Source organism: Lagenorhynchus albirostris, chromosome 1 (genome assembly GCF_949774975.1).
Source record: "Lagenorhynchus albirostris chromosome 1, mLagAlb1.1, whole genome shotgun sequence".
Classification (NCBI taxonomy): domain Eukaryota; kingdom Metazoa; phylum Chordata; class Mammalia; order Artiodactyla; family Delphinidae; genus Lagenorhynchus; species Lagenorhynchus albirostris.
This window is the reverse complement of record NC_083095.1, coordinates 65,845,913-65,869,704: the sequence shown is the minus strand read 5'-3', so window position 1 is coordinate 65,869,704 and position 23,792 is coordinate 65,845,913. Positions and strand designations below refer to the sequence as shown.

The following is a 23,792-nucleotide window of genomic DNA, read 5'->3' as shown; positions in this document are numbered from 1 at the left end:
ATTAATACTAGGCTTTTTTATTCTCCTCGGGGAAGATAATGAGAAGCATTCAAAGTATGTGTCCATGCAAATGTATGGATCGGAGGGGGAATCTTTAAAAGAATAAATGTTACATATGTGGCAATACGAGGAAGAATATTATTAAGGAATTTCACAGAATTTTTATGTAAAGTCTCATCATACAGTATTACGATCTCAGGGATATTTTGTGATATTTACTGAGTCTTCTGAGAATTCATTTATTCAGGTCATATTTTAAGGAGGAACTTATAAGATTCAAATCTAAAATATAATTCTGTAATATGCCCAGCTGATCCCATTAAATCCAACCTGAAAAGGAGCAGGATAATGATGTGAACAATTCCCATTCTTTGAGTTGTTACACCTCACTTGAAATGCATTCCTTCTGGATTAAAACAGCAATTCCTCTTTTTTTCTCTCTCCAGGCTGAGGTTCAACTATGCTACCTGGAAGCACAAAGAGATGCTGTTGAGCAGATGTCCCTCAAGCTGTACAGCGAGCAGTATACCAGCAGCAGCAAGAGGAAAGAAGAGTTTGCTGATATGTCAAAAGTTCATTCAGTAGGAGGCAATGGGTAGGGAACTATTCTTTTTGTTGTTTTATTCTCACTAATCTCTACTTTTTCAATGATGTTCCACTGGTAGGTGTTAGGCAGGCATTTCGTCCCTAGATAACAAGAGAAGCGCGATAGACGAGACATTTATGTTCTTTTCCATTCACTTCAGAATTGAAGACTGTGGATTTTATCAGTGTGTCATCTCACCCAGAACTTCCTAACTTTGTTATTATTGTTTTCAAAACAGCCTTGTGATTTTATGAGTGATTCTGTCACTACACTATGCCTATAACTCTTTTCAGTATATTTCCCCCTCTTTAAACTTCACTGTTTATTTTAAAGTCTATAGAAGCAACTTTTAAATACCAGAACCTCACTGTAAACTTGGTAGAACATAATTTTTATGAAAAATATAGATATTTAATAATTGTTTAGGGACTATGAGCTAACCGGTTTGTCACATAAAGTCAACTGGAATAATGGACTAGCGCTTATTGTCTATGGTATGTGAAAAGACCCAGCAACTTCAGTGACCCACCAACAATTTCATTCAGCCTGAGACTAATGGACTAATGGCTGTCTTTATATTGTACTAACTACCCGTGCTATTGAATAGTTAAGTCACGCATTCAAATATTTCCAAATTACTTTAAAGTTATGCGAACACTGTGTGTGTATATATAAATATGTATGTATATATAATACATGCATAGAATTTTTTAAAAACATATATTAGAAAAATTTTTTTCTGGCTCAATTTGAATATTTAGTAGGTGATTATTAAAGAGTAAAAGAGTGTAATGAAATTTAATTATTTCATAGTTTTAATGACTTGATAATAATTATACTCATAAAAATGGAAACAGTGACCTATTTCGCTCTTATACTTGAGCCAGACAACACGGCAGAGAAACTGTTCCCCCAAGTTCTATTAGATGTTAATAGCACAGTATAAATCTATGGGGTGTAACTCTAGCCAAAATATTCCTTGAAAAGGCAGGAGGAAAGAAGTAAGTGCTTATGGTTCTGACGTGACTTAAAATTCAAATTTGGGGGATAAATTAAGAACACAAGTTACAAATCCTGTCTTGTGATATAACCCAAGGTCTAAGAATGCAAGAAAAGAATCAGAGTCATAATTCTTTTTTAGGAAATGGGAAAGGACTTTTCAAATTTTAAAATTTACCTATCCATGTAATTTGTTGCTCTATTAAGATATTTGTTATACATAGACATGTTATACATATATTTGATTCATCTTATACAATTCAGAAGACATTTATTCGCAAGAGGACAAGCATAGCAGCAAATAAGAAAGAAAAGGTTAAATCTTGGAGCATGAACAATACGCTGTTTTGAGGCCTTAACGTGCTTTAATTTTTCTAAATGCCTAAATAGTCTCTGGTGTACCCATAACCACAAACTTTAGGTCACATTTTCGTGTTTTCTAAAAGTGCTGGGGGTTGAGCGGGCACCATGTGCTTCTGACCTTGGATTCCAAGGGCCCAACCTGAGTACTTACTCTGGGCTCCACAAATCATAAATCTGCCCTGGGAATTGCTTAGTTAACAACAAGCATTGTTCTGTAAAGTGGGAGTACGTGAACTTGCCTGATATCCTTTGTTTATGCTCCTTAGGGTGCTGAAGGCTGTGCATTGTGCAGAAATTTAACAGTATGCTAAAGAAAAGGCAGCTATTTAATACTAAGGACAAAAAGCATATACTCCTTTCTATTTTCTGTTTACATACAGAAAACCATTGTTTGAGAAATGTATGTGGGTGAGGTTATCTGGGGTGTCCTGCCCCTAAGACTCTTTGCTCCCACAGTTGAATCCTTAATTCTGAAGCCTTAAGAACACAGCCTTGTAAAATTATCTGCTCCGATGATACATAAACTTCATTAACCGTTCATTTTGTTACATAGAATGAGCATTGTTTCCGATAAGCAATTGTGGGAATAGTGTGGGATTTCTAGGGTCTTCATTCCATATGCAGATAGATATCCAATCTACTAAAGAGAACATTAAGTTAGTGATACAATTTGTATATTTTCATTTCCTCCCCGTGCCTACATGCATGCGAAGAAGAGTATGTAGTTGAAAAATGTATAAGGTTACTCCAGGGAAGACTCAGCTACTAGACTGAATGGAGATCTTAAATTTCTAAGAATTTTGCATAACCAAAGTATTGTTTAGAAATGAGTTTATAACCTTTCTGGCTTGACGAAAAGGTGTGCATCAAGGTGATTTAACACAGCTTATATACAACTGTGAAATGTGTGTTTAGCAGTCATGAATATGTGCAGTGGGAAGATTTCCCCAAAAGTATGTGAACCTGTGTGAGCTGTAGTAACGGAGTGTGCCCCTCTGTGGGAGACTCTGGGCACTGGCTCCTGCATCACAAAGTGGGAAACCATGGCTTCCTGTAGGGACATACAATGCTTCAATCACTGGTGATTCTCAGTGGGAGCAGGTTGGTACTTTTGATTCCGGCTGATTTAAATGAAAGCTTATAGATTGTTTTGTGTCTTTCATCCAGTAAATATCCACTGAAGGCCTACTAAGTGCATGGCATGATGTTCTGAGCAGAGTTTGTCAAGAACACTTATAATTTGTGTACTTTGTAAAGTATAACCATCTCTTTTTGTAACACCTCTTTCTATCAAGGAGTTATCTGATTTCATTTTTTTAATGAATTTCAAAATCTTGTTTAATTCATTAAGTAGCATCCATATCAAGATTTAGTGTAGATTAAAAACCAGGTCTTTTGTTCAGCTTATAAATGATAGAACTGAGAGGCAGAAAGGTGGGGTGACTGGCTTGTCCAGGACCTCAACTCAGAGTCCTGGGTCACGATGCAGTGGACAACCCATAAAGTTACACTTTGCCCTCTCTCTGAGAATTTCATTCAGACCCTTGATAAACATTTTTCCCCCTAAAACACATGTTATGCATATTCCATACTGTATAAAATTTAAATTATGGTATCTTCCTACTATGGAAAAATGGAAGAGTCCTAAGGCAATTTCATTAAAGCCACAAGGAATTTTGAGCAAAAACATTGCAAAGCAGGTGGTAAGTGAAAACAGAATTGACTTCATTCATTAATTTGATGAATGTTATTAAATACCTCCTATATGAAGTACAGAGATGAAATGGTCCCTGCCCTTGAGGGACTCACAGTTTGGTAGGAGGAGCCAGATCTGTAAACAACATGTAGTAAAGGATCACAAGTGCTGAGTTAGAAATCTGCTTGGAGTCAGGATCAGGGCTTATGGAAGGTGAAGCTCAATGCTGACTGCAGTAGGGGGAGTTGGAGCAGGTCAGGAAAGACAGCAGAAAGAGAGGACTCTGGAGATGATTTTCGAAAGAAGCCTAGGTCAGGGGAAGAGTTTTCCAATTTAATCTGAACAAACATTTATTGAGCACTTACAAAGACAGACCGTAGTCCCTGCCTTCATGAAACAGTCTAGCAAGAGAGTGCAGCATTAAGCCCGTATTTGCCTGTGCAATGAGGAAGAAGGGGAAGCAGAGGGTGTCAGGGAAGCTCAGAGCAAACAGTGTAGACTCCATGAGGCAGGGTTGTGCCTGTCATGTTCACCACACTCAGCCCTGCACCCTGGAATGTGCTAGGTGCTCGGCGAATGCATTGATGCATAAATGAATAACTAAAACGGATCTGGGGGTCTGAGAGAGGGAGCAAAGGTCTGGAATCATTAGACTACCTGCTGTTCCATATGACTGGAGAGGAGGGTAGAAAGTTGGAGGGGGGTGGTGAAAAATAAGGCTTAGGAAGCAAGTGAAGTCCAGATCCTAGAGTTAATCACTGAGTTCATGGTTCTTAACCAGGATAGTGCATCAGGATTACCTATGCAGCTTTTAAGCCAAAAAATGCCTGCCCGTCTCGCCTCCCTAAAAATTCTGACTCAGTAGGCAGGAGTGGCCCAAGATGTATTTGATGCCCACTTCCATTGAGAACCATTGCTTTAGTGGTTTTCAAAGTCTGGACCAACAGCATTAGTGTCTCCTGGGAATTTGTTAGACATGCAGATTCTGAGTCCCACTCCACATGTACTAACTTGGAAAGTCTGGGGGCGGAGACCAGTAATGGAAAAAGTGGAGACAGGATTGGAGGCTGAAGCCAGAAAGAGTCGGTAAACCTTGGCTGAGGGGAATGAGGGAGAAAAAGGAACCACTCTGATGCTCCAGTTGCTGGCTCAAGGGGGAGAAGGAAACTAGGAGGATTTGGATTCAAATGATTTTCGTGTCATTCAACTCTTAGTAACTCTTGAGCAACTAGGAAGTGCAGACTCTACTAGGCACTGGGGATGTAGAGACAGTGGGACCCAAAGGGTGGCAGGAGCATGTCAGTCAGGAACGCCTGCTAGGAGAAGTGTCCATGGAGGATGGCCCGGGTCAGAAGTGACAGCCAGAGTGTCTCCCACAAAGGAGACAGTGTGTACACACAGCTGGAACCAGCCAAGGATCCCAGCAAGACTAGACTGGCAATTTTCAAACAGTATTCTGTCAGCAGTCAGGAGAATACATTGCCATGGGCAATACTAGACAGCGATCGGTTAAGAGGCTATTCCAGTTATCCATGTGAGAAATAGTTAGAGCCTGAGCTAATAAGACAGCAGGAATGGAAACTGAAAGAAGGACGTTGAAGACAGGCCCTGGTCACTGAGTGGATGGGGGGCATTTAAGACAGCTCCTCCCCTGAAAGGGAGGAGCAGGGGGGCGGGGAGAAACTGAGTGTTTGGGACATAGTTCTTTTTATGATCTGCATAACATCTAAGTAGAAATGCCCAGGAAGCAGGTCTGGAGCTCAGGAGTGTCTTGGGCTCCTCAACCATCAACAAGGACAGTATGGTAACTATGAGGTGGTAGAGGCTAAGAGAGCTAGGAGCTTACCTTGTGGTAGTCTATCCCATAAAATCTACCCCAGGTAGACATAACAGTATCTCTAAGAATGCTCGTTTTAAAAGCTATGGCTAATAGGAACGTTTTTCTTTCAGTTAGACTCTTTCAGGTTCTATTATAGAAGTCTTCTAAAATAAAAACTACACCATTGAAAATTCCATGTGATATCTTGATTAGCAGTAATTGAGGACTACAGTTGACTATTATTTTCTGTCTTAAAGCTGCAGGCAACATGTCATGATCCTAGATATTAGAATGCATTAGGTCTGCTCTGATTGCTTCCAAACGCACAATAACATTTATTTTTAGGGACGGTCATACAGTCACTCTAGTCTAATTTCTTAAAGGAGGAGAGAGAGCATACATGATTAAAAATTAAAGATTTGGATTCAAGTTGGCACTCTGCTACTTTTTAGCTGTGTGACCTTGATTGAGACACTTAACCTCCTCAGTATGCAATATCTCAGTCTGTAAAATAGTAATATTTTATTATTCCTATTATTATTTTATTATTCCTATTATTAAGTAGACTGATTATTATCCCAGTCTACTTCCCATGCTTTTTGCAGCATTGAACTACAATAATCAATAAGAAAATGTCTAAAATACCTGGAATGTAATAGATATGTGAAAAATTAGTTAATGAAATATGCATCAGAGCAACTACTATGTTGCAAGGAGTTGTATGAGGTGCTAGGAATGGAAAAAATACATATGACTTGATCTCTACTGTCTAGTGAGGGAGAAAGACAGAGACACTCAGATACAACCTTATGAAATGATGGTCAAAATTCCAGATAGACGGTATTATGGGGATACTTAGGAGGCTTGCCTAATCCAGCCTGGCTAGAAGGGGTCAGGGAGGTTTATGGGAGGAGGGAACATCTGAGCTGTCTTAAAAGATGCATAGATACTAGCCATTAGGAAAAGGTCAGGTAGAATGAGGGTGAGGATTTCAGGTGTGTATGTAGGGGTGTGTGTGTGTGTGTGTGTGTGTGCATGTGTGTGAGCGTGCACTCACGCACGTATTAAGGGTTACCATAAATAATAATTTGAAGCAGAAGTGCATGGAGATGTTTCCTGACTCTGCTTCCTGGGATCAGGAGGGAATCCCAAGGGAGCTCTTAGAGACTTCTGTTTTTGTGGTAAAGTTCTAGAAGATACCTCAGTCTCAGTCATATGCCAGGCTTCCTCTGGTTGTAGGGGAATTTGGGCAACGTCTACAGATGGATATGTAGTTAAGGTTTATGCTCTGTGTGTAAGAATACAGGAGTATTCACCCTGTAAGGTTTTAGCGTAAATTTTACTTCCAAATACAAACAGTATATATAGGTTATTTCCAAGCACAACAGGCTGAACTCAGTGAACTTTAATTAGACAAAAGGCTAAACGTTCAGCAGGAAAGATGAGTCCATTTTCCTTTAGTAAGAGAAGTATCCCTGGATCAGTGTGAAAACATACACAGATATATATATACACCATATATAAAAAACACTCCCAAAGAGGAATGATACTGACAGATGAAAACAAATATATCACTATTTAAAACATTGCTTGATTAAAGATCAAATTTGACTCTAAATTAATTAAGCAATAAGATACACTGAATGACTGTAACTACCTGAGAAGCGATATAATCACCCCTGGATTTCACTGCAGCAGGGTGATCTTTCTAGTTTTCTGTTGAGCAAAAGGCCAAAAATATCTCTGTGCAGTGGGATGAACATTCATGCTCACTCATATTCTCTCTCTCTCTCTCTCTCTCTCTCTCTCTCTCTCTCACATGCACACACAAAGACACACACAAAAAAAATGACAATTTGGAATTTCTGCTCAATGGGTGTTTTTGGAACATTGCTACATAAAATGTTTTCTTTTTGGTACACACCAGCCATAACATGAAGTACTATCTCTTACGTGTGCCAATGTTGAGAACACTTTTGCAGATATATCACTAGACAGCCCAAAGAGACCTTATTTCCACACTGCATTTCTATTTTCTTCCCCTGATTCTTCTCCTGTCTTAAACTAATGAACAGCTGCTCAGTGTTCAGTTCCGGTTCTTTTTGCACCTTCTCTTGTGCTGTGGTGTTATTGAACAGTAAGATCTCAACACAGCCTGTAGTCAAAGGAGCCAAAAGTGCCTGACTACCTTCTGAAAAACTGACATTCTAGGCACTATGTGATTATTAAAATAGGTCTTTCTGGGCTGAAAAAAAAAATCTCACCAGTATAAATGTATTCATTTGGGATCATGATATTATATCCTTCTAATGTGCAAATACCTTAAACTAATTTTAGACCTAGACAGTCTTCCACTTCAGTAATCTAATGCCATCCATGCCAGGAGCCAACAAAGGGTAAACCAGAGAGGTAGTGGCATAATTTCTGGGGAACATTATTTTAAAGTTAACAAAGTTAACGGTAAAGTCAACAATTATATATATATATATATATATATATATATATATATATCCTTTCCATCTTAATAATGTTCAAACAATTTCTGTACTGCTTTGGAGAGTTTATGGGGTCTGTTGAAGGACAGAGATATGAGGGAACCTAAGACAAATCTAATCTACCTCATTTTAATGTGCAGAGCTTAATTCTTTTCTTTAAAATTTATTCCTTTATGCATTCCCCCATGTCTTTCACAAAGGATTTAAGTCAACTTACAAAAATATTTACAATAAAATAGAATAAATATTTGACTGAAGTAAGTTAAGCAAAAGTAAAACATGTGTAAGAAAACAAACAAATGCATATTCTATGCATGTCCTCAAGAAGGGCAATGATTTGGCTCTAAGCTTTCCACATCCAAAGAAAAGAGTGAAATCTCATCCATCAGAAAATTCATAGTGTCCTAAGATTAAAAATAATATATAAAGCTGCGGAAACAGCTGCTTATGCCATTGAGTCCTGAGAGGAATTTCTGCTGTAGTTCTTCAAGGAGAAGATAGGCATCTGTGATACTACATCCCTATAAGAGAAAACAAATTCCCAAGGCAGTTTTTTGACGTAGGCTGCAGAAGTGATGGCAAAGCACAATTCACTGAGAGCCGTTCTACGAGTAACCAGAACCCTGTAGTCTGAGCATAGCACTCTGTGGCCAGGGTCAGCCTTGATGGAGGAGATAGACAAAGTCATTTTGGGAGAGGTCTCCATATTAAGTCTGCCTCCAGGTTTTTGTTAGGGATTGGGTGGCCGAGAGTTATTTCTAGGTTATTTACCTCCTACCCTAACCCTGAGGGTAAATATTCTCTGTTGCTTCTTAAATCTTTGAAAAACAGGGAGGCCTAGGGTGGAGTAGACCTTTTACCAAAGGCTGAGCTGCCCAATGCTCACCAGTGTGCTAGTAGCAAGTCTGGATCCAGCCCCGTCTAACACACAGACAATGACATAGGAAGGTTTATATCTTTTTTTTTTTTTTTTAAACATCATCTCTTGCTTTGTCTTTGGACGTATAGGTTCTCCCATTTGTGTTAGAATCACTGTTGATTCTAAATTCTTCAGAATGTTTTCAAGCTTTTTGGCTAGAACTTAGTCCAGTGTATTATCTGAAAATTTAGAGAAAGATTTGACTTCCTGACAGCCTAACAGAATCCTCTAAATACGTCTAGAAATTTACATTAATATTTCTAATTTTATGGCTAATCCTGGAGGTTAGAATTTTTTTGCTTTATGGCTTTTATTTTAATAGCAAGTGTTTATGGACAGACTGTCCATGAGACCATGAGAAAGTGGGGCCAAGTCATGAACAAATCTGTAGGGTTGATCTTACTTTTCTTAGACATTTTCATATGTACATGGGTATATATGAGAATTGAGAAAATTACTGCCGGAAAGAACTCCATATTCCTTTTTATTTATTAATGGCAAAGGCAGACTGCTTTTCTCATGAGGAAGTGGCTCATGAATTTTCATTCAAAATTGTAAATTAGTGTCCACACTTTAATATGTTTAGAGTGGAAAGGGATTCTACATGCAACTGTGCATATCAGATATCATGTCTGGAAAGCTAAATTTTATTCTTTAATGATATTATGATTGGGCTAGGTGCCACTCTTGTATCTCCCTTCTGTGCTTACATGACACGTGGAATAGAGGATGATGGGAAATTCTAATCTATTATTAGTATTTTACTTCAGTAATATTCTTAAACTATTTTTTTTACAAGATTTTGTTACCATTACCTTTAGTGTCATTTTTGAAAACCAGAGGCAAACTTCCTTGAGCAAATAAAGTGAACAGTGAACACTTAGTGAATATTTGGGGAAAGAATCAATATGCTAAACACGCTAGGAAAATTGGATCATTTAACAGAAGTTCCAACATAGACAAGCTGGTATCTCAGGAACCTATCTTGTGTTTTTGGATGTGTTGGTGTGAAATGAACCATTCAGTTTACAAAAGATGGATTCTTAAATGCTCCAAAATATGTATTACTCAGCCTTAGGTAGAAAAACTTCCAGGGCTTTTTAGTATTATTTTTTCTTCAACTAATAGTTGCTCTATTTTGATGATTTCTTCATTTGGTGTCTGGTTTAATCAAAATTCCTTAGTGGACCAAGCTGGAACCTCATATATTCACACACACCTCCCATTGATTTCACTTGGGTGAAACTTTATCTTTTAAGCAAAGTTTAAGTTGAAATGTTGAGTTAATGATGCTCACTTTAAATACCAAAGGCTGAATGCATTTATGTATTCAAACACTTAGCTGGTCAAACATAACTCCCACCAGGGTTTAGAGGAAGGATCATTTCTTAGACTGTGCCGGCCTCACAAATAATATATTGCTATCCAATCTGCAGAAAAATGATACTGAACAGGCTTGTTAATATTTTATTTCTATGGTGAAAGGCCCTGGAATCTTTTTTTAACCTTAAAAAGACAGAGAAAATGGTGAACAAGATATTGGGAAATACCTTTGGCAATTACAATAGTAGTTAGCCCAAATTTAGAAATAAACTCTAAAGAAAAAATTGCACATTTATTTTTCCATAGTCTTGTCTCTGTCTCTATTAGAATTTCAGACCATGAAATAAATAAAATAAATAAACACATAATTCTGTATTTGTCTAACAAAAACTGACTTTGATTTAGAAGGCTTTCTCCTCATACCATGATGAAGCTTTTAAAGCTCCGAAACTGGTTATATCATACCTACAATAGAATGTCCAACTCTTTTGTTGTGCACCCTTCAGGTATGTGGCAACTTAAAGGAAAAATGTCCGGAAGAATAGCATTTTGGTCATGTGTTTGATTTATAACACCTTCTTAGAGTATTATACAAGTCTGCCTCGTAACATTTTCATAGAGAATATAACATATTCATAGAGTACTGAAAAGGTGTGCTTTGAGACCTTTTAACATCTAGGAGATTATATATTTGAGTGAATGAGTTGACATGAACCCAAGCACATTTACAAAGAAAATTTTATAAGGAAAATCCCTCCAAAAGAGTAGTTCCTGTACTTGTAGCCTTTATAAGATTCTGAACTACTTGCCACAATTTCAGTCACCTCTCTCTCCCGTTTAAAAAGAGAGCATTTGTCACCGGGACTTCAAAAAAAAAGTACCTGGTTCTGAATTCAGCTGATTGAATCAGCATATTCTTCAAAGGGATGTAGAACTGTTAACTAGTTCTATGCTACCCCTGATAAATTTACTCATCTATGATCTATTTTGTTTTCCTGTATAGTAGCTGGCATTTTCCCTGGAAAACATCTTTTATAAAAATCACTAGTATACAGCACACCTTTGCAGGTAATATAAACATAAGACAGTAAGCTACTTCCTTTACCCAAGGATTTTCCTAATATAATGAGCACGTTAAATTATAGTCATTTCAGAAGGTTTCAAAAAAACCAACAAAGAAATTCTAGTAATTTATTTCTGATTTGCTACAAAGTTATGTATTTGATTTCACTAATTTTGGAAAACTGTCAGGTTTTTTTCTAAGCTGTGAATTAACACATGGCAAAGAACCTGAAATCAGGCACAAATGCTTAAAAAATGTTTTTGTCGGGCTTCCCTGGTGGCGCAGTGGTTGAGAGTCTGCCTGCCGAAGCAGGGAACACGGGTTCGTGCCCTGGTCCGGGAAGATCCCACATGCCGCGGAGCGGCTGGGCCCGTGAGCCATGGCCGCTGAGCCTGCGCGTCCGGAGCCTGTGCTCCGCAACGGGAGAGGCAACAACGGTGAGAGGCCCGCGTACCACAAAAAAAAAAAAAAAAAAAAAAAAGTTTTTGGCTTCAGTATTAGGACCTTATGAGAATTTGTTGTTTAGAAAACACTAGCGCCGATTCTACACTTAATGAAACAAACTATAGAACCAAAGCATTTACCATATTTAACAAACTCAAGCCTAAATATTCTCAGCTAGGATGAAAATAGACTAGACTGGAGGAAGTGTATCTGTGTTAGGTTCATTCACCACTCGCTGGTCTCCAGTGTAGACCATCCGAGAAGGAGCCTGAGGTACATTTAACTAGAAGAAATGGCTTTTGTTCCAAGTCCTTTGATAGGGAGAATAATAGGAGGGAACAGCTCAATGGATATAAAGACATGTTAAAGAGCTAGTAAAAAAAATTCCATGATTGTGAACATTTTATCATCCCATATGCAGTTTTCATCTATTTAAAATCTACTCATAAATCTCCTTTAATTTTTAATATAGAAGCAGGATGTGAGAGGAATGGGAAGGCAACTCACATTAATTGAGAATATACTGCATATAATCATTTCAAGTAAGCAAATGTACCATTGTACACTGAAGGCAAAATCTCACCTTCAGAACAAATGAAGTCTGTCTATATTGCACTGGTTGGTATTGGCATTTGGGGATGAGATATTATCTCTATCACATACTGCTTTTCTGAAGTCATTCTGGTCCTACTAAAAGTTTTTGATTTCATTATCTACATTCAATCATCATCATTTACCAGGTACTATCCTGGGCATTAGGGATACAAAGATAAACTCATACCTCGCCCTTGAATTGTTTAGTCATAATCAAAGTTTCTTTTTAAATCATACACGTATAGAAAAGAAAACAGGCTTCCTTATTATCTCTTACTGATTGCTAATTTATGAGACTTCCTAAATACATACTTCCCTGGTACAGCAAGGGAAAAAAGGCTGGTTTTAAGATCAGAGTTCAGGCTCTTACACAAAATGCTTGTAGCCTCTCCTAACAAATTAACCTTCTCTTTAGGGAACAACCTCTTGGGATAAATGCTGTTTTTGAGATTTCCTATTCCTCTCCCTTCTTTTGTGCAGGATGACATCTGAGCATATAGCGGGCTTACATGACCTTGTGATTCTGGGGTACAGTGAGGCCCCCTGGCATAATGTGGCCCCTGGGTGCAGGCTGGCTGGGTTCAGTGAAATGGGTCTTGCCCCCAACATTATGAGGTTGCTCGCGACAGAGGGCTGTGGCTGTGTTGTTATCTCTTGGCTTGGTCAGGAGGTATTTCCTGCTGACTAAGCCTCATCTCAGCCTTCACTGGCCCAGCCAACTCCCTGAGGTCTGGCTTCAGAGGCCCCCCTGGCTCTCCTTGCAGGGGTGGGGGGGTGGTCATTGTGTCTTTGTTGCCATGGCAACACCTCTGTCAAGTTCACCAGCTGAACTCCAAGAAACCTCATGGAAGGATGAGAGAACAGTCTCTTCATGGGGGATGAGAGAACAGGGTAGCAAAGGGAGTCCTGACCACAGCTCTCTGACTACAACATCTCCACTTCAGGTTATTGTGAGGACATTGTTTAAGGCAATCTCCCAGACTTCCTAGCAGGAAACAGAGCTGACATCCTGGTGCTTTTGGCTTTCCCTTTAGGTCTTAGGCCAAGAGAGGGGCGGACACACATTTGAGCACCTGCTCCTCTTACCTTTATTTTGTTCTTAGTTTCCAAATCCACTGAGATGGAAGGGGTGAGCTTTTTCCTTCCTTTACCCTTTGCTTTTATTATTCCCCTGGATATTCTCTCCCGTATGCAAGTATTAGGATCATACTCTCCTAATTTGGGGGATAGCATTCCACCTTTGCCCTGTCTTTACGGTCAAAATGTGGGAGGGTGCAAGGAGAGAAAAACAATGAACATAATTCAGGAGGTATTTCTAAATGACTGTGCCCGTCGTGTGAGCAAATGCTTATTAGTCATTCCTTATTAGTCACTCACAGAATGAATAAAGAAAGGCTGATGGTTTATTTGTCCCTGTTGCAGTGGTTTTGGCTTGTTTGGTAGTATTTTGAAATGGGCTACTATTTCAGATTTCACACGTATGCTGTAAGTCCTTGCTACTCCAAGTGAGACCCAGGACCAGCAGCGTTGTTAGGTGCCAACACTCATTAGAAACACAGAATCTCAGCCCCACCCTAGAAGTACTGAGTCAGTATCTGCATTTCAAAAAGCTCCTCAGCTATGCCATATGCACATTAGAGTTTGAAAAGCACTGCTCTAGACCACCTTAGCCTTACTAAAGGTTTCGGCTACATCACCTATACCCATCATTGGCATTCAGTAAACATTTATTAATTAATTCTATGTGTTAGCCAATGATCATCCTTGTCCTGGGCACTTATGGTTCTAATCAAGAAGCTTTATAATTATGGTAAAGTAATTAAAATAAACTAGACAATTCTAGATCTAGTCTCCTTCATCACCAGACACACCTTAATTTTTTTGACAAATCTATTAAGATTAAATTGTAAGTTATGAAACGTGGATGTTCATTTTCTTGGAAAGCAGTCATTTCGTGTATAGAGACAGGAACAAGGTGGTAATAAAATGCTCACTTGATAAATTCAGATTCATACCTGAGGCTGCTGCTTCATTAGTACTGATAGGGTTTTGCTCAGTTAGAGTTTGACAAGACTCTAGGATTTCTTTTAGGGGGATGATTTTGGGGAGAAGGACACAGTCATAGTTTTTCATTCTGCGCTTTCATTTTCTGATCACAGTGTTTTAGAAGAATCTGAGCTTTACTTATTCACCAAGCTTTCAAGAGAGAATCACATTAATCCTCTTAAGCTCCTTATTCTAATGATTTATTTTGTTGAAAACCACAGTGATCCTCCTTTGAATTTTAATGATTGCTGGCTATTCAGAGATTCATTGTTTTGACTTCCTGTCCTTACCTTTGTTTCCTACATGTCTGTGGGGAACACCTGTCTCATACTGGATCTGCCCCTGGTTCTCACTGGCTTACCAGAGTCACTCAAGCCTATCCCTGAGTGTTAAGCTGAAATGCTGGCTACTCATCCATGACAATATATGTAGGATATATGTTTGCAGAGATAGGCAGATAGACAGCAGAGGGACAGATAAATGATTGAGTCACTTCCCAGTGAAAATAATATTTTGGATATGATATTATATTGTGATCATTTTAGAGAAGTTAGTTGAATTAGTATTCTTAATCATGAAGGTATTGGGATGCAATATCTGTGGAAAATCTAGTCATAGAGAAAGGGGTTTGAATGTTGAGAGTGCTGTTTTTACCCCAAGTTCTTGACTGTGTAACCTTCACAAGGCACTGACCCTCCATTTCTCATTCTGTTAAATATGGCAATGCTCTTTCTCAAGGACATAGTAGTAATCATTTTGTTCAAATGCTGCAAGTCCTCAGAAAGGGTGAACAAGTGGAAATAGCCATGATATGTCTCAGGTATGAGCATCAGAATTATAGGTTACGTTTTCAAAATCTAAGCAATGGCTGTGTCACAAGCTTGAGTTCCTATTTTGCTCTCTGTTTAACCACACAGAGAATTTTTCCTTCTCTTTTTATAGGTATCACCTAGGAACATCACAGGTTTTCAAGAATATATTATTGTAATATGAGATTTGAACAACTACACTGTATTTATGCATAATACATTCTGTGCCTTATCTTCAGGCTTCTGGACTTTGATTCAGAATATCAGGAGCTCTGGGATTGGCTGATTGACATGGAGTCCCTCGTGATGGACAGTCACGACCTGATGATGTCAGAGGAGCAGCAGCGGCATCTTTACAAGGTCAGAGCTACCCTTCTTGCCTTTACCTTGCTGTGGAAGATCTGATTAGCCTGACAAGTCTTTCTCTCAGGATATCTTTTGCGTTCATTGTATGTATCATGGTGTCTATTAGAATTCTCTTCCCTGTCCCCAAACTCATTTCCATCCCTTGTGTGCTGACAGGCTGCATGGACATCATAATTGCAAGAAAGTTCCCTTTATCACATTCTATTTGGTGTAATTCTATAGAAGGACAAAGGTTTATCTTCAAGATGAATAGCAATAAATGAAACTGCATTAATAAGTAGACTGAAACAAAATGAAGGATAAATGGATTGGTAACATTTAACAAAATGTGTTTTGATTGGAGTACTCAGGTGGAGTCTATCCGCCCCTCAGATCTTCCCAGAGATAAAAGAAATTTGCCTTCTGTTTGGCTTGCTGCTTCCGGGGTACAGGCCTTGTCCAATTTAATGTTTATTGGTGTTACGTAGCGCAGACGTTGTCAAATTAAGTCAATGCATTTGCATGTGATTTAAGAAAACTGGCTTTGTACTCAACATATTGATTGTAGGCAATCCATCTAATAACTATCTATATTGTTTTCCATGTCTGTTAATTCACCCCTAGCTTAATGTGTTTTACCAATTCTATTTAAATAGTCTTAGAAGTTCTTACAAAACAACCATGAGATTTTGACTGAAAAAAATGGTTGTAAGATTCAGTGTCTGAAAAAGCAGTTGGGGAGGGTAGAGGGACTTTCCACTGAAATATCAGACTGCAGTAAATCTTCCTCATTTAGGCAATTTTTATTGGAGTAATTCTGACAGTTGTCATCCTTGAATTGCTTTGAGCATATGGCATATTTCAAAGAGCAGATTGTGAATCATAAAAAATAAAATTAATAACTAACCACAGAATCAGCAACAGTATAATGACAAGAAACAACTACCCTCTAGCTTTTTAAAATTTCTTATAGAATAAGAAGTACATTCAAGGTCAAATAAAAGTTGTCTTCTTTCTTCTCCAATTTTTATCATTTTAAGTTACCTTTCCTTAATATATTATTTTAAATTTTACCTCGTCTACAGAGAGAGATTTATTTTCAAGGGTCTGGTAGACTTTAATTAGTGTCCCTCGGGGATCATCTTAGTTAAGAGAAGATATAAGCTCCCTAGGGACTCAGCAAAAGGTGATATTTTACTCCCTAAAGAATTCTGTCCAACATTAATCAAGTTTGTTGACTACTAGCTGTTTCCTATATGGATAGCTGTCCACATTACCCACAAAGCTACCATCTTCTGGCCTCACATATTGTTAGAGTAACAATTTCAACCTAAGGTAACCAAAGCCAGGTGATTTCGCATTTCATGCCAGGATCAAGAATTATGTGTGAAAAGTGCCTATAAATCTATATTAATTTAATGGTACAAAAATATTTGTTTCATTCCTAAGACTTAAGCATTAAAAGTCCAGCCAAAAAAGAAAAAAAAATACAAAAGTTATCTAATCATAAGCCATTATCTCAGATTTTATTTCACCCATGATGCCAAATAACATTTCTTTTCTTCTTGATGCATTTTGTATTTTGCACATAAACCACTATTTTTTTTAGAAACAGTGCTATTCTTTGTCAAAATCACATTCATATAATTTACATCACAATTAATGGGAAGACATTGAACAAAAAGTGCACTCTTCCTTTACTTGTGGTTTCCTTGTAAGTGCTCTGCCTGAGAATTCCCATTCTGGCATATTGAAGGCCATTATTCCACCCAGTCAGTACTTCTGGATTATAGTATTTTTACAAACATTTATTTATTTATTTATTTTTTCCAGTACGTGGGCCTTCCACCGTTGTGGCCTCTCCCGTTGCAGAGCACAGGTTCCGGAAGCACAGGCCCAGCGGCCATGGCTCACGGGCCCAGCCGCTCTGCGGCATGTGAGTTCTTCCCGAGTTCTTCCCGGACCGGGGCACGAACCCGCGTCCCCGGCATCGGCAGGCGGACTCTCAACCGCTGCGCCACCAGGGAAGCCCTCCAAGCATTTTTATACTGGGGCTCTTCATTTGTGACTCATGTCCTCTGTTTCTTCTTTCAGATGCTCAGCATATCTAAGCTCACTAGACTAGCACTGATTTTGCATTAGGCTTGTAAACAAATTAAAGATTATGTTAGAAACCAAGGACAGTGCTATAGGTTTGTAGAGAGTCTCTCTTTATATAAGCTCCCAAATTATTCCAGACGTTTAGAAACCTCCAAAGCAATCCTGAGGATATTGATGAAGGAGTAATTTAGAACTTGGGGTGGCTCCTGAATTAGAAAAACTGAGGGAAGAAAATTAATCTCAGGTCTTTGCCAAGAATCCCCAGGGATTCTTAGGTTAGGTCAACATTTTCAGTGTCCCATTTCTCTGTTCTAATCTGCTTTTCTAGGAATCAACAAAACTAATGCCTTGGGCGAAGGAGGTTTGGAGCCGGTTGATCACAGAGACCCCTAAAGGACTAAAGCTTTTCAGTTGGTCCCCGGCCTTTCTAGGCTTTCAACACCATTTGAGTCTACCTTAATCATCTTTAACCTTAAAATTTGTCGGCCCTAAAAATTACCAATGCTTCATCAGCATTTTTCACCAAGGGTACCATTGACATTTGGGACAAAACAATTTTTTATTAGTTTGTGCAACTGTTCCTTCCACTACAGGACATTTGTTATTCATGTTCCTCTAGTCATTGTGACAACTCAGTTGGACACCCAACTCATTTCATAGCATTTTCAATCTATCTCAACTTATCTACATCATCTTCATTTCTTAAAATGCTTGTATAACAGCAAGAAAAATGCTTTGCCCTTGTATTCTTTGTTATTAAGCAAAGCACCTTACATGGTTGATATTGAACTAATAGTTGTTGAGTTAAAACAATTAAGGATGGGATTGAAGCTCATGATCCCTGCTATTCATGTAAACAATGAGGGTGAAAAACTTTTAAGAGAGACCTTCAACTGAGTGATGGTAAAATTCCCGGAACTGTAGATCAGGACAGAATCATTATTCCTGTTATCGTAGAATCTGAAACTTTTGTTCTCCTTTCCCTGGGGTGGGGCTCTCTCTGTTTCATCTTTCAGCTGATTTCCTGGTATGCATAGGCATGCCCAGACCCCAATTCTGCATTACTTAGTCCTAGGTTGATGCCTGAAAATCACCTCTGGAAATGTTAGGTTAGAGAAAAGATAGTAAGATGGTCGTCAGTGAGTGTGAAGATTTTTTAGCATTTTCAATGTTAGACACCACCTTTCCTGACTTTACCTGTTTATTTTCTATTCTTGTCTCTGCTAGAAGATCATGTGACCTAAACTCCTAGATATGGAACTTCTGATAAAGACCCCAGACTATTCATTCAGCAGACTTCCTGAGCGGAGCACCTGTTATGATATCTTGGTTACCCCAAACCAGCAAAATATTCAAGGAACTTTTAAAGGAAGAGAATTAGGTTTAACAAGCAAAGAATACATAGATACAACCTCACATAATTTAGAACCTTAATATTACAGTGGGCTGTAAAGTGGATTATCTGTTTAAAACATTTCTTGTTATTTTCAGATTGTTAGAAATTTAAGATCATTTTCTTTCTGATTAGTTTTAAACTGCAGGGCCATTAGAACAACCTGATTCTTATTAAAAAGTAACCACTCCCTTAAATATGTTTTCTTCTTTGTTTGGAGACAGTGAGACATACTGCCAATGTCTTTCCTTCCCCCTTTTCGGTCTGGCTCAGCCTCAGAATGGGGACCTTCTGAAGCTATTTTCTAATAAACATTGGCAGTATCATCAGCTTAGAAAACACAAATGTAGTCTTTTCTCGTCTTTTTCTTCCTCAATCTGAGAATCAGCTCCAAGGAGAATTTACTCCCACTCTCTCATTTTCTTTCTCTTCATTCCTGCTACCTTCCTAAGTAGGACAATTTAATTTGTCAAAAGTAACACCATGATTTTGAAAGTTCAGCTCCTATTTGGACTAGCGTTACGAAGCCAGAATTCATAATCACAGGGAGCTGTCTGCATGTGCATTAACTATTAATGGAGAAATATTTAAAACCCACTTGCAAAGGAAAAGCTTCATTTTTTCATATCTGCAGATCAAAGGTGGCATTATTCTTGGGTTCAGGGAAGCTCAAGACACCTCCTCCCCCATCCTATATATTTTATAGGCTGAGTGGCCTGGAAGCATCTCCATGATGGGAGAGCTGGAGGCCAGGCAGCGGCTGTTGCTGCCGCCTTGCCCTCTGCAGCAGGCGCAGCTGGTTCTGGAGTGCCGTGAGGCTGTGCCCTGTCATGGGCTTCTTTCCTTGCCACAGGGCACTGCTGTTCTCTGCCACCTGCAGAGCACAGGTGACAGAGCCCCTAGCCGTCCTGGATTGGTGTGGGGTTTCAAGGGTTAAGTTCAAGGGCCCAATTCAGAAGTTGTAGGCTGGTGATTATTGTTATAATTAAACAAGAGCTGTTCTCAGGTAGTGTGAAGCTCACTAAAACACCACATTTATAGATTTGTTCCTTGAGTGAATGGCTTAGCTGTTGCTCATCAATAAAATATTAGATTATATTACTTCTCAGGGGTTAAAAATAACCCTTCCAACTTAAAAAAAAAAAACAATATTAACACTCACTTCAACCAAGACCTGTATACTTTCAGGGAATTTACACTGAAGATGCTATACTTAATTTAGAGGGTTGGTTACTCATGGTTTCTGCTTTATGGGAAAAATGAAAGTGTCCTCTATCTTTCTCCATTGGCATATCTGTAAAAATATATCCTGTGTGAAAAAGGAAAAGAACCATTCATTCCATATAATACAATGCTCACTAAACATATTAATTGCATTTTTATTTTGTTATTGGTTTGAAGTTGTAAGAACTTATAAAAATTCACAGGGGAACAATAAAAATATTTTTAATAAATAAGTACAAATCAGAACTGGGAAAATATATGTAAGCTGGATTCTATTTCTGTGAGAAGAGTTAATGTGTAGGCACATAGACTATAAGGTCCTACACAATTACTAAAGATGATCCTAAAAGTTTATTCTGGGTTTCCTGGTAGTGAAAGCAAAGAAGGAAATGTGGTCAAATGCTAAATTTACATTTTCCATGAGAAAAAACATTATACTTCCTTTGGAGAAATTGTTTATTTTGATACTTAGAAACGAAGATATTTTCTTTTAGGATTTTTTTATATAAGGGGTTAGAATGGTATAGTAGAGAAATGCCTAACCACAATATTTCTTACAAGTAGATTTCTGAACTTAATACTTTTTTTTTTTTTTTTTTGCGGTACGCGGGCCTCTCACTGTTGTGGCCTCTCCCATTGCGGAGCACAGGCTCCGGACGCGCAGGCTCAGCGGCCATGGCTCACGGGCCCAGCTGCTCCGCGGCATGTGGGATCTTCCCGGACCGGGGCACGCACCCGTGTCCCCTGCATCGGCAGGCGGACTCTCAACCACTGCGCCACCAGGGAAGCCCTGCCTGAACTTAATACTTCTGACAAATGAGTTAGTTATTTTTTCTCTGCCAGGTAATGGTTAGAGATTTTGAGCACAGCTCTCGCCCATAGGTAGCTCCTTTCAATGATAGTGTGACCAGATGGAATTAATGAAAGGACATCGTTATTATATATTGGAAAAGAAGAGGTTATTAGTAAAATGAGAAAGAAATATAAACGTTGAAGAGATGGAAAAGCAGTTGAAATTAGTTAATTCAAAGTTAACCAAAGAAAAAAGAATAAAGGAGTAAATTAAAATCATGGGTAGATGAATGAATAAATAAGAACTAAAAAATCAAACACAAACAAATTTTTAAAACCAAAACATTGAAAGAAGAATTGTTTCAGGAAGAAAAGCCAGATACAAGAAAGGGCTAAATTTTAAAGGAGAAAATGTTACTTTAGAGAATTTGGGTGTATATTATAAGACAAGCATTATGACTTTTAAAAGAAACATGTATGGAATGAGATAAGAAATTCTGGGGGATAAGAAATACAGTGTAAAAGAAGAAAAATGGGACATAGTTGACTTGTTATTTTATAACTGTTGATGCCAAAATGATGCCATAGCTATGAACCAATCATAGAAAACAGATTAATCATGCTATTCCTATATTTTATAAATTCAACCCTCTACAATAGTTCTCTTTCATTTTGTTCTGGACTACATTGATCTAAATAATTTCAGATGTGGCTTGATACCTTTATGACTGAACTTGAGCTCTTAAAAATGTAATGGTAGGCTGGTTCATAGTCCAGGTCATAGTAGCTAGGATTAAAATAGAAGAAAATCCATGAACTTATTAAAAAAATTTACAAGAATAGAAGTACACGTCAAAAAATTAAATTCTGTTAATTAGGCCTTATACTGGAATTTCAGTACCTAAATTTTCTACCTTGATTGTTCAAAATGAAGCAAATTACTAGTTATTGAAGCCGTCAAGGTAAAAATGTACCAGATATATCAGGCACAAGAACCTAATGATAATTTTTTACCTCTTTCCCAGTAGATTATTTGTAGAGCTTAATTGTATGTTAGATTAAAACTCTATTAAGATAAGAAGAATATGCTTAAAATCATTATAATATTTCAAAAAACATTATCTAATCTTTTTTAAAGTGATCGGAATGGAAAAACCTAGGCCACCTCCACTGCTACCTAGAAGTGACTTTGTTGTTCCATTTTTATTAAAGTTCAAAAAGTCCTTAGATTAGTTGTCATATTAACTTGAGCTTTGATTAATCAGTGTTTGCTCTGAATACTTGAATATATGTGTATGTTTTCTTTCTTTCATTTTCTTTTCTTTCTTGAGAAAGGGCAAAACTTATCCTGAAAATGTTTAGAAGAAAAAGTAGATGGATGTGGTTTCTGAACAATATATGAAACACTATTTATGCTGGAGCTTATAATACCTATTTTCCTTGCTTTTTTAAAAGGAAAAAAAAAAGAAGGATGTTAAGAGAATAGTATGCCAAGAAATAGCTGGCTCTGTGTGCAGAGGGGCAAGGAAGGGAAGCCCCGCCAGCAGTTTTTGTCTCTGGCGGGTGAGCCACTGGCCGGAAGGTGCGTTGGCTCTCTGGGCAGCCTCTGCTGTATTGTGCTTCTCCCTCTCTCCCTGGCCTGGCCTGCTCTGGCCTAGAGTGGATCAAACAAGCCGTGGGGAAAGTTCCCCTCATTTGCATCACTTCTAGACAGCCCTGTCTTACTCTTTGCTGACAGGAAATCACTGTCTTTGTCACCTTTTCTCAGGGCCCTCCTTTTGGCAGAGATGGGCCATGTGACCACGCTTAATCACAACAACAGGGCTGGCTCAGGACTCAATGACATGTTTTCCTCAGCACTTCAGTAAATGGGGTAGAGGAGTCAGTAGGAAATGACTACATTAATTTTAGAGTGAAAAGATAATTAACACTTGAAGGACTAATGCTACAACCTATGGAATTATTATTCAAATTGAAGTTAATTCATCAAAAACTTGTGAAAACTATCTTCCCTAATGCAACTGTTTAAAAAAATAAACCTTGAATAGTAAGGTTTGGGCATGTTGGAGGGAGAGTGGGAAGAAGGCGGGGAGAGAGGGGCTTTGGGTGGAGAGTGGAGAGAGAAGCGGGGATAAAGGGAGAGGAAAATCATAGCAGGCATTAGCTATGTTTGAAAAAGCAACTTAAATGGGCTAAAACTTCAACATTTGGGACTGCAGGCTGGAGCATATAAAACGCTTACTTAGATGATATGAATAGGACACTGGCAAACAAAAGCAGCAGTGTGCTCCTAGAAAACTGTGCTTAAAGGAGTTTCCTTGGCAACAGAAATGCAGTTCCAAAAGTAGACAGAACTTTCCTCAGAAAACATACTATTAATAACAACCTTCCGGAACAACTTGGAGCAATTTGACAACTTGGCAATAATAATGCCAAGTGTTCTGCAAATTAATCTAACACATAACTGTTATGTTTCCCTTGCCCATAGTTTTGCTGGACTCTACCTAGAACTCATTGCTTTTCAGTGGCACAAGTGTGAAAATTATTTCTAAATGTTGTCATGGAAAAAAGAAAACCAAAAGAAGTGCTAGTGGCCAACAGTGGCCAGTGATTGTGTTCAGCCTTTTGGAACCTACCAGAGAACTTGGTGTAATGAGATGAGTTTATTCCAATTAAAGCTATTATATTTAATATCTCATTCCAACAAAGATACTTTCACAAACAAAACTTGGTAAAGGGTTAACAGCCTGAGATTTGCTGTGATGTGAAGCACATCTTGAGG

The 23,792-nt window shown here is 38.3% G+C and overlaps 1 protein-coding gene across 1 annotated transcript in view; it reads left to right on the top strand.

Moving 5' to 3' along the window:
- Window positions 1–23,792, top strand: part of AKAP6 (A-kinase anchoring protein 6) — a 373,547-nt gene that overhangs the window by 230,164 nt on the left and 119,591 nt on the right. Inside the window, exons 7-8 of the mRNA XM_060143847.1 lie at window positions 447–595; window positions 15,396–15,516. Coding sequence (XP_059999830.1) covers window positions 447–595; window positions 15,396–15,516 — 270 coding nt within the window. The remainder of the gene's footprint in view (window positions 1–446; window positions 596–15,395; window positions 15,517–23,792) is intronic.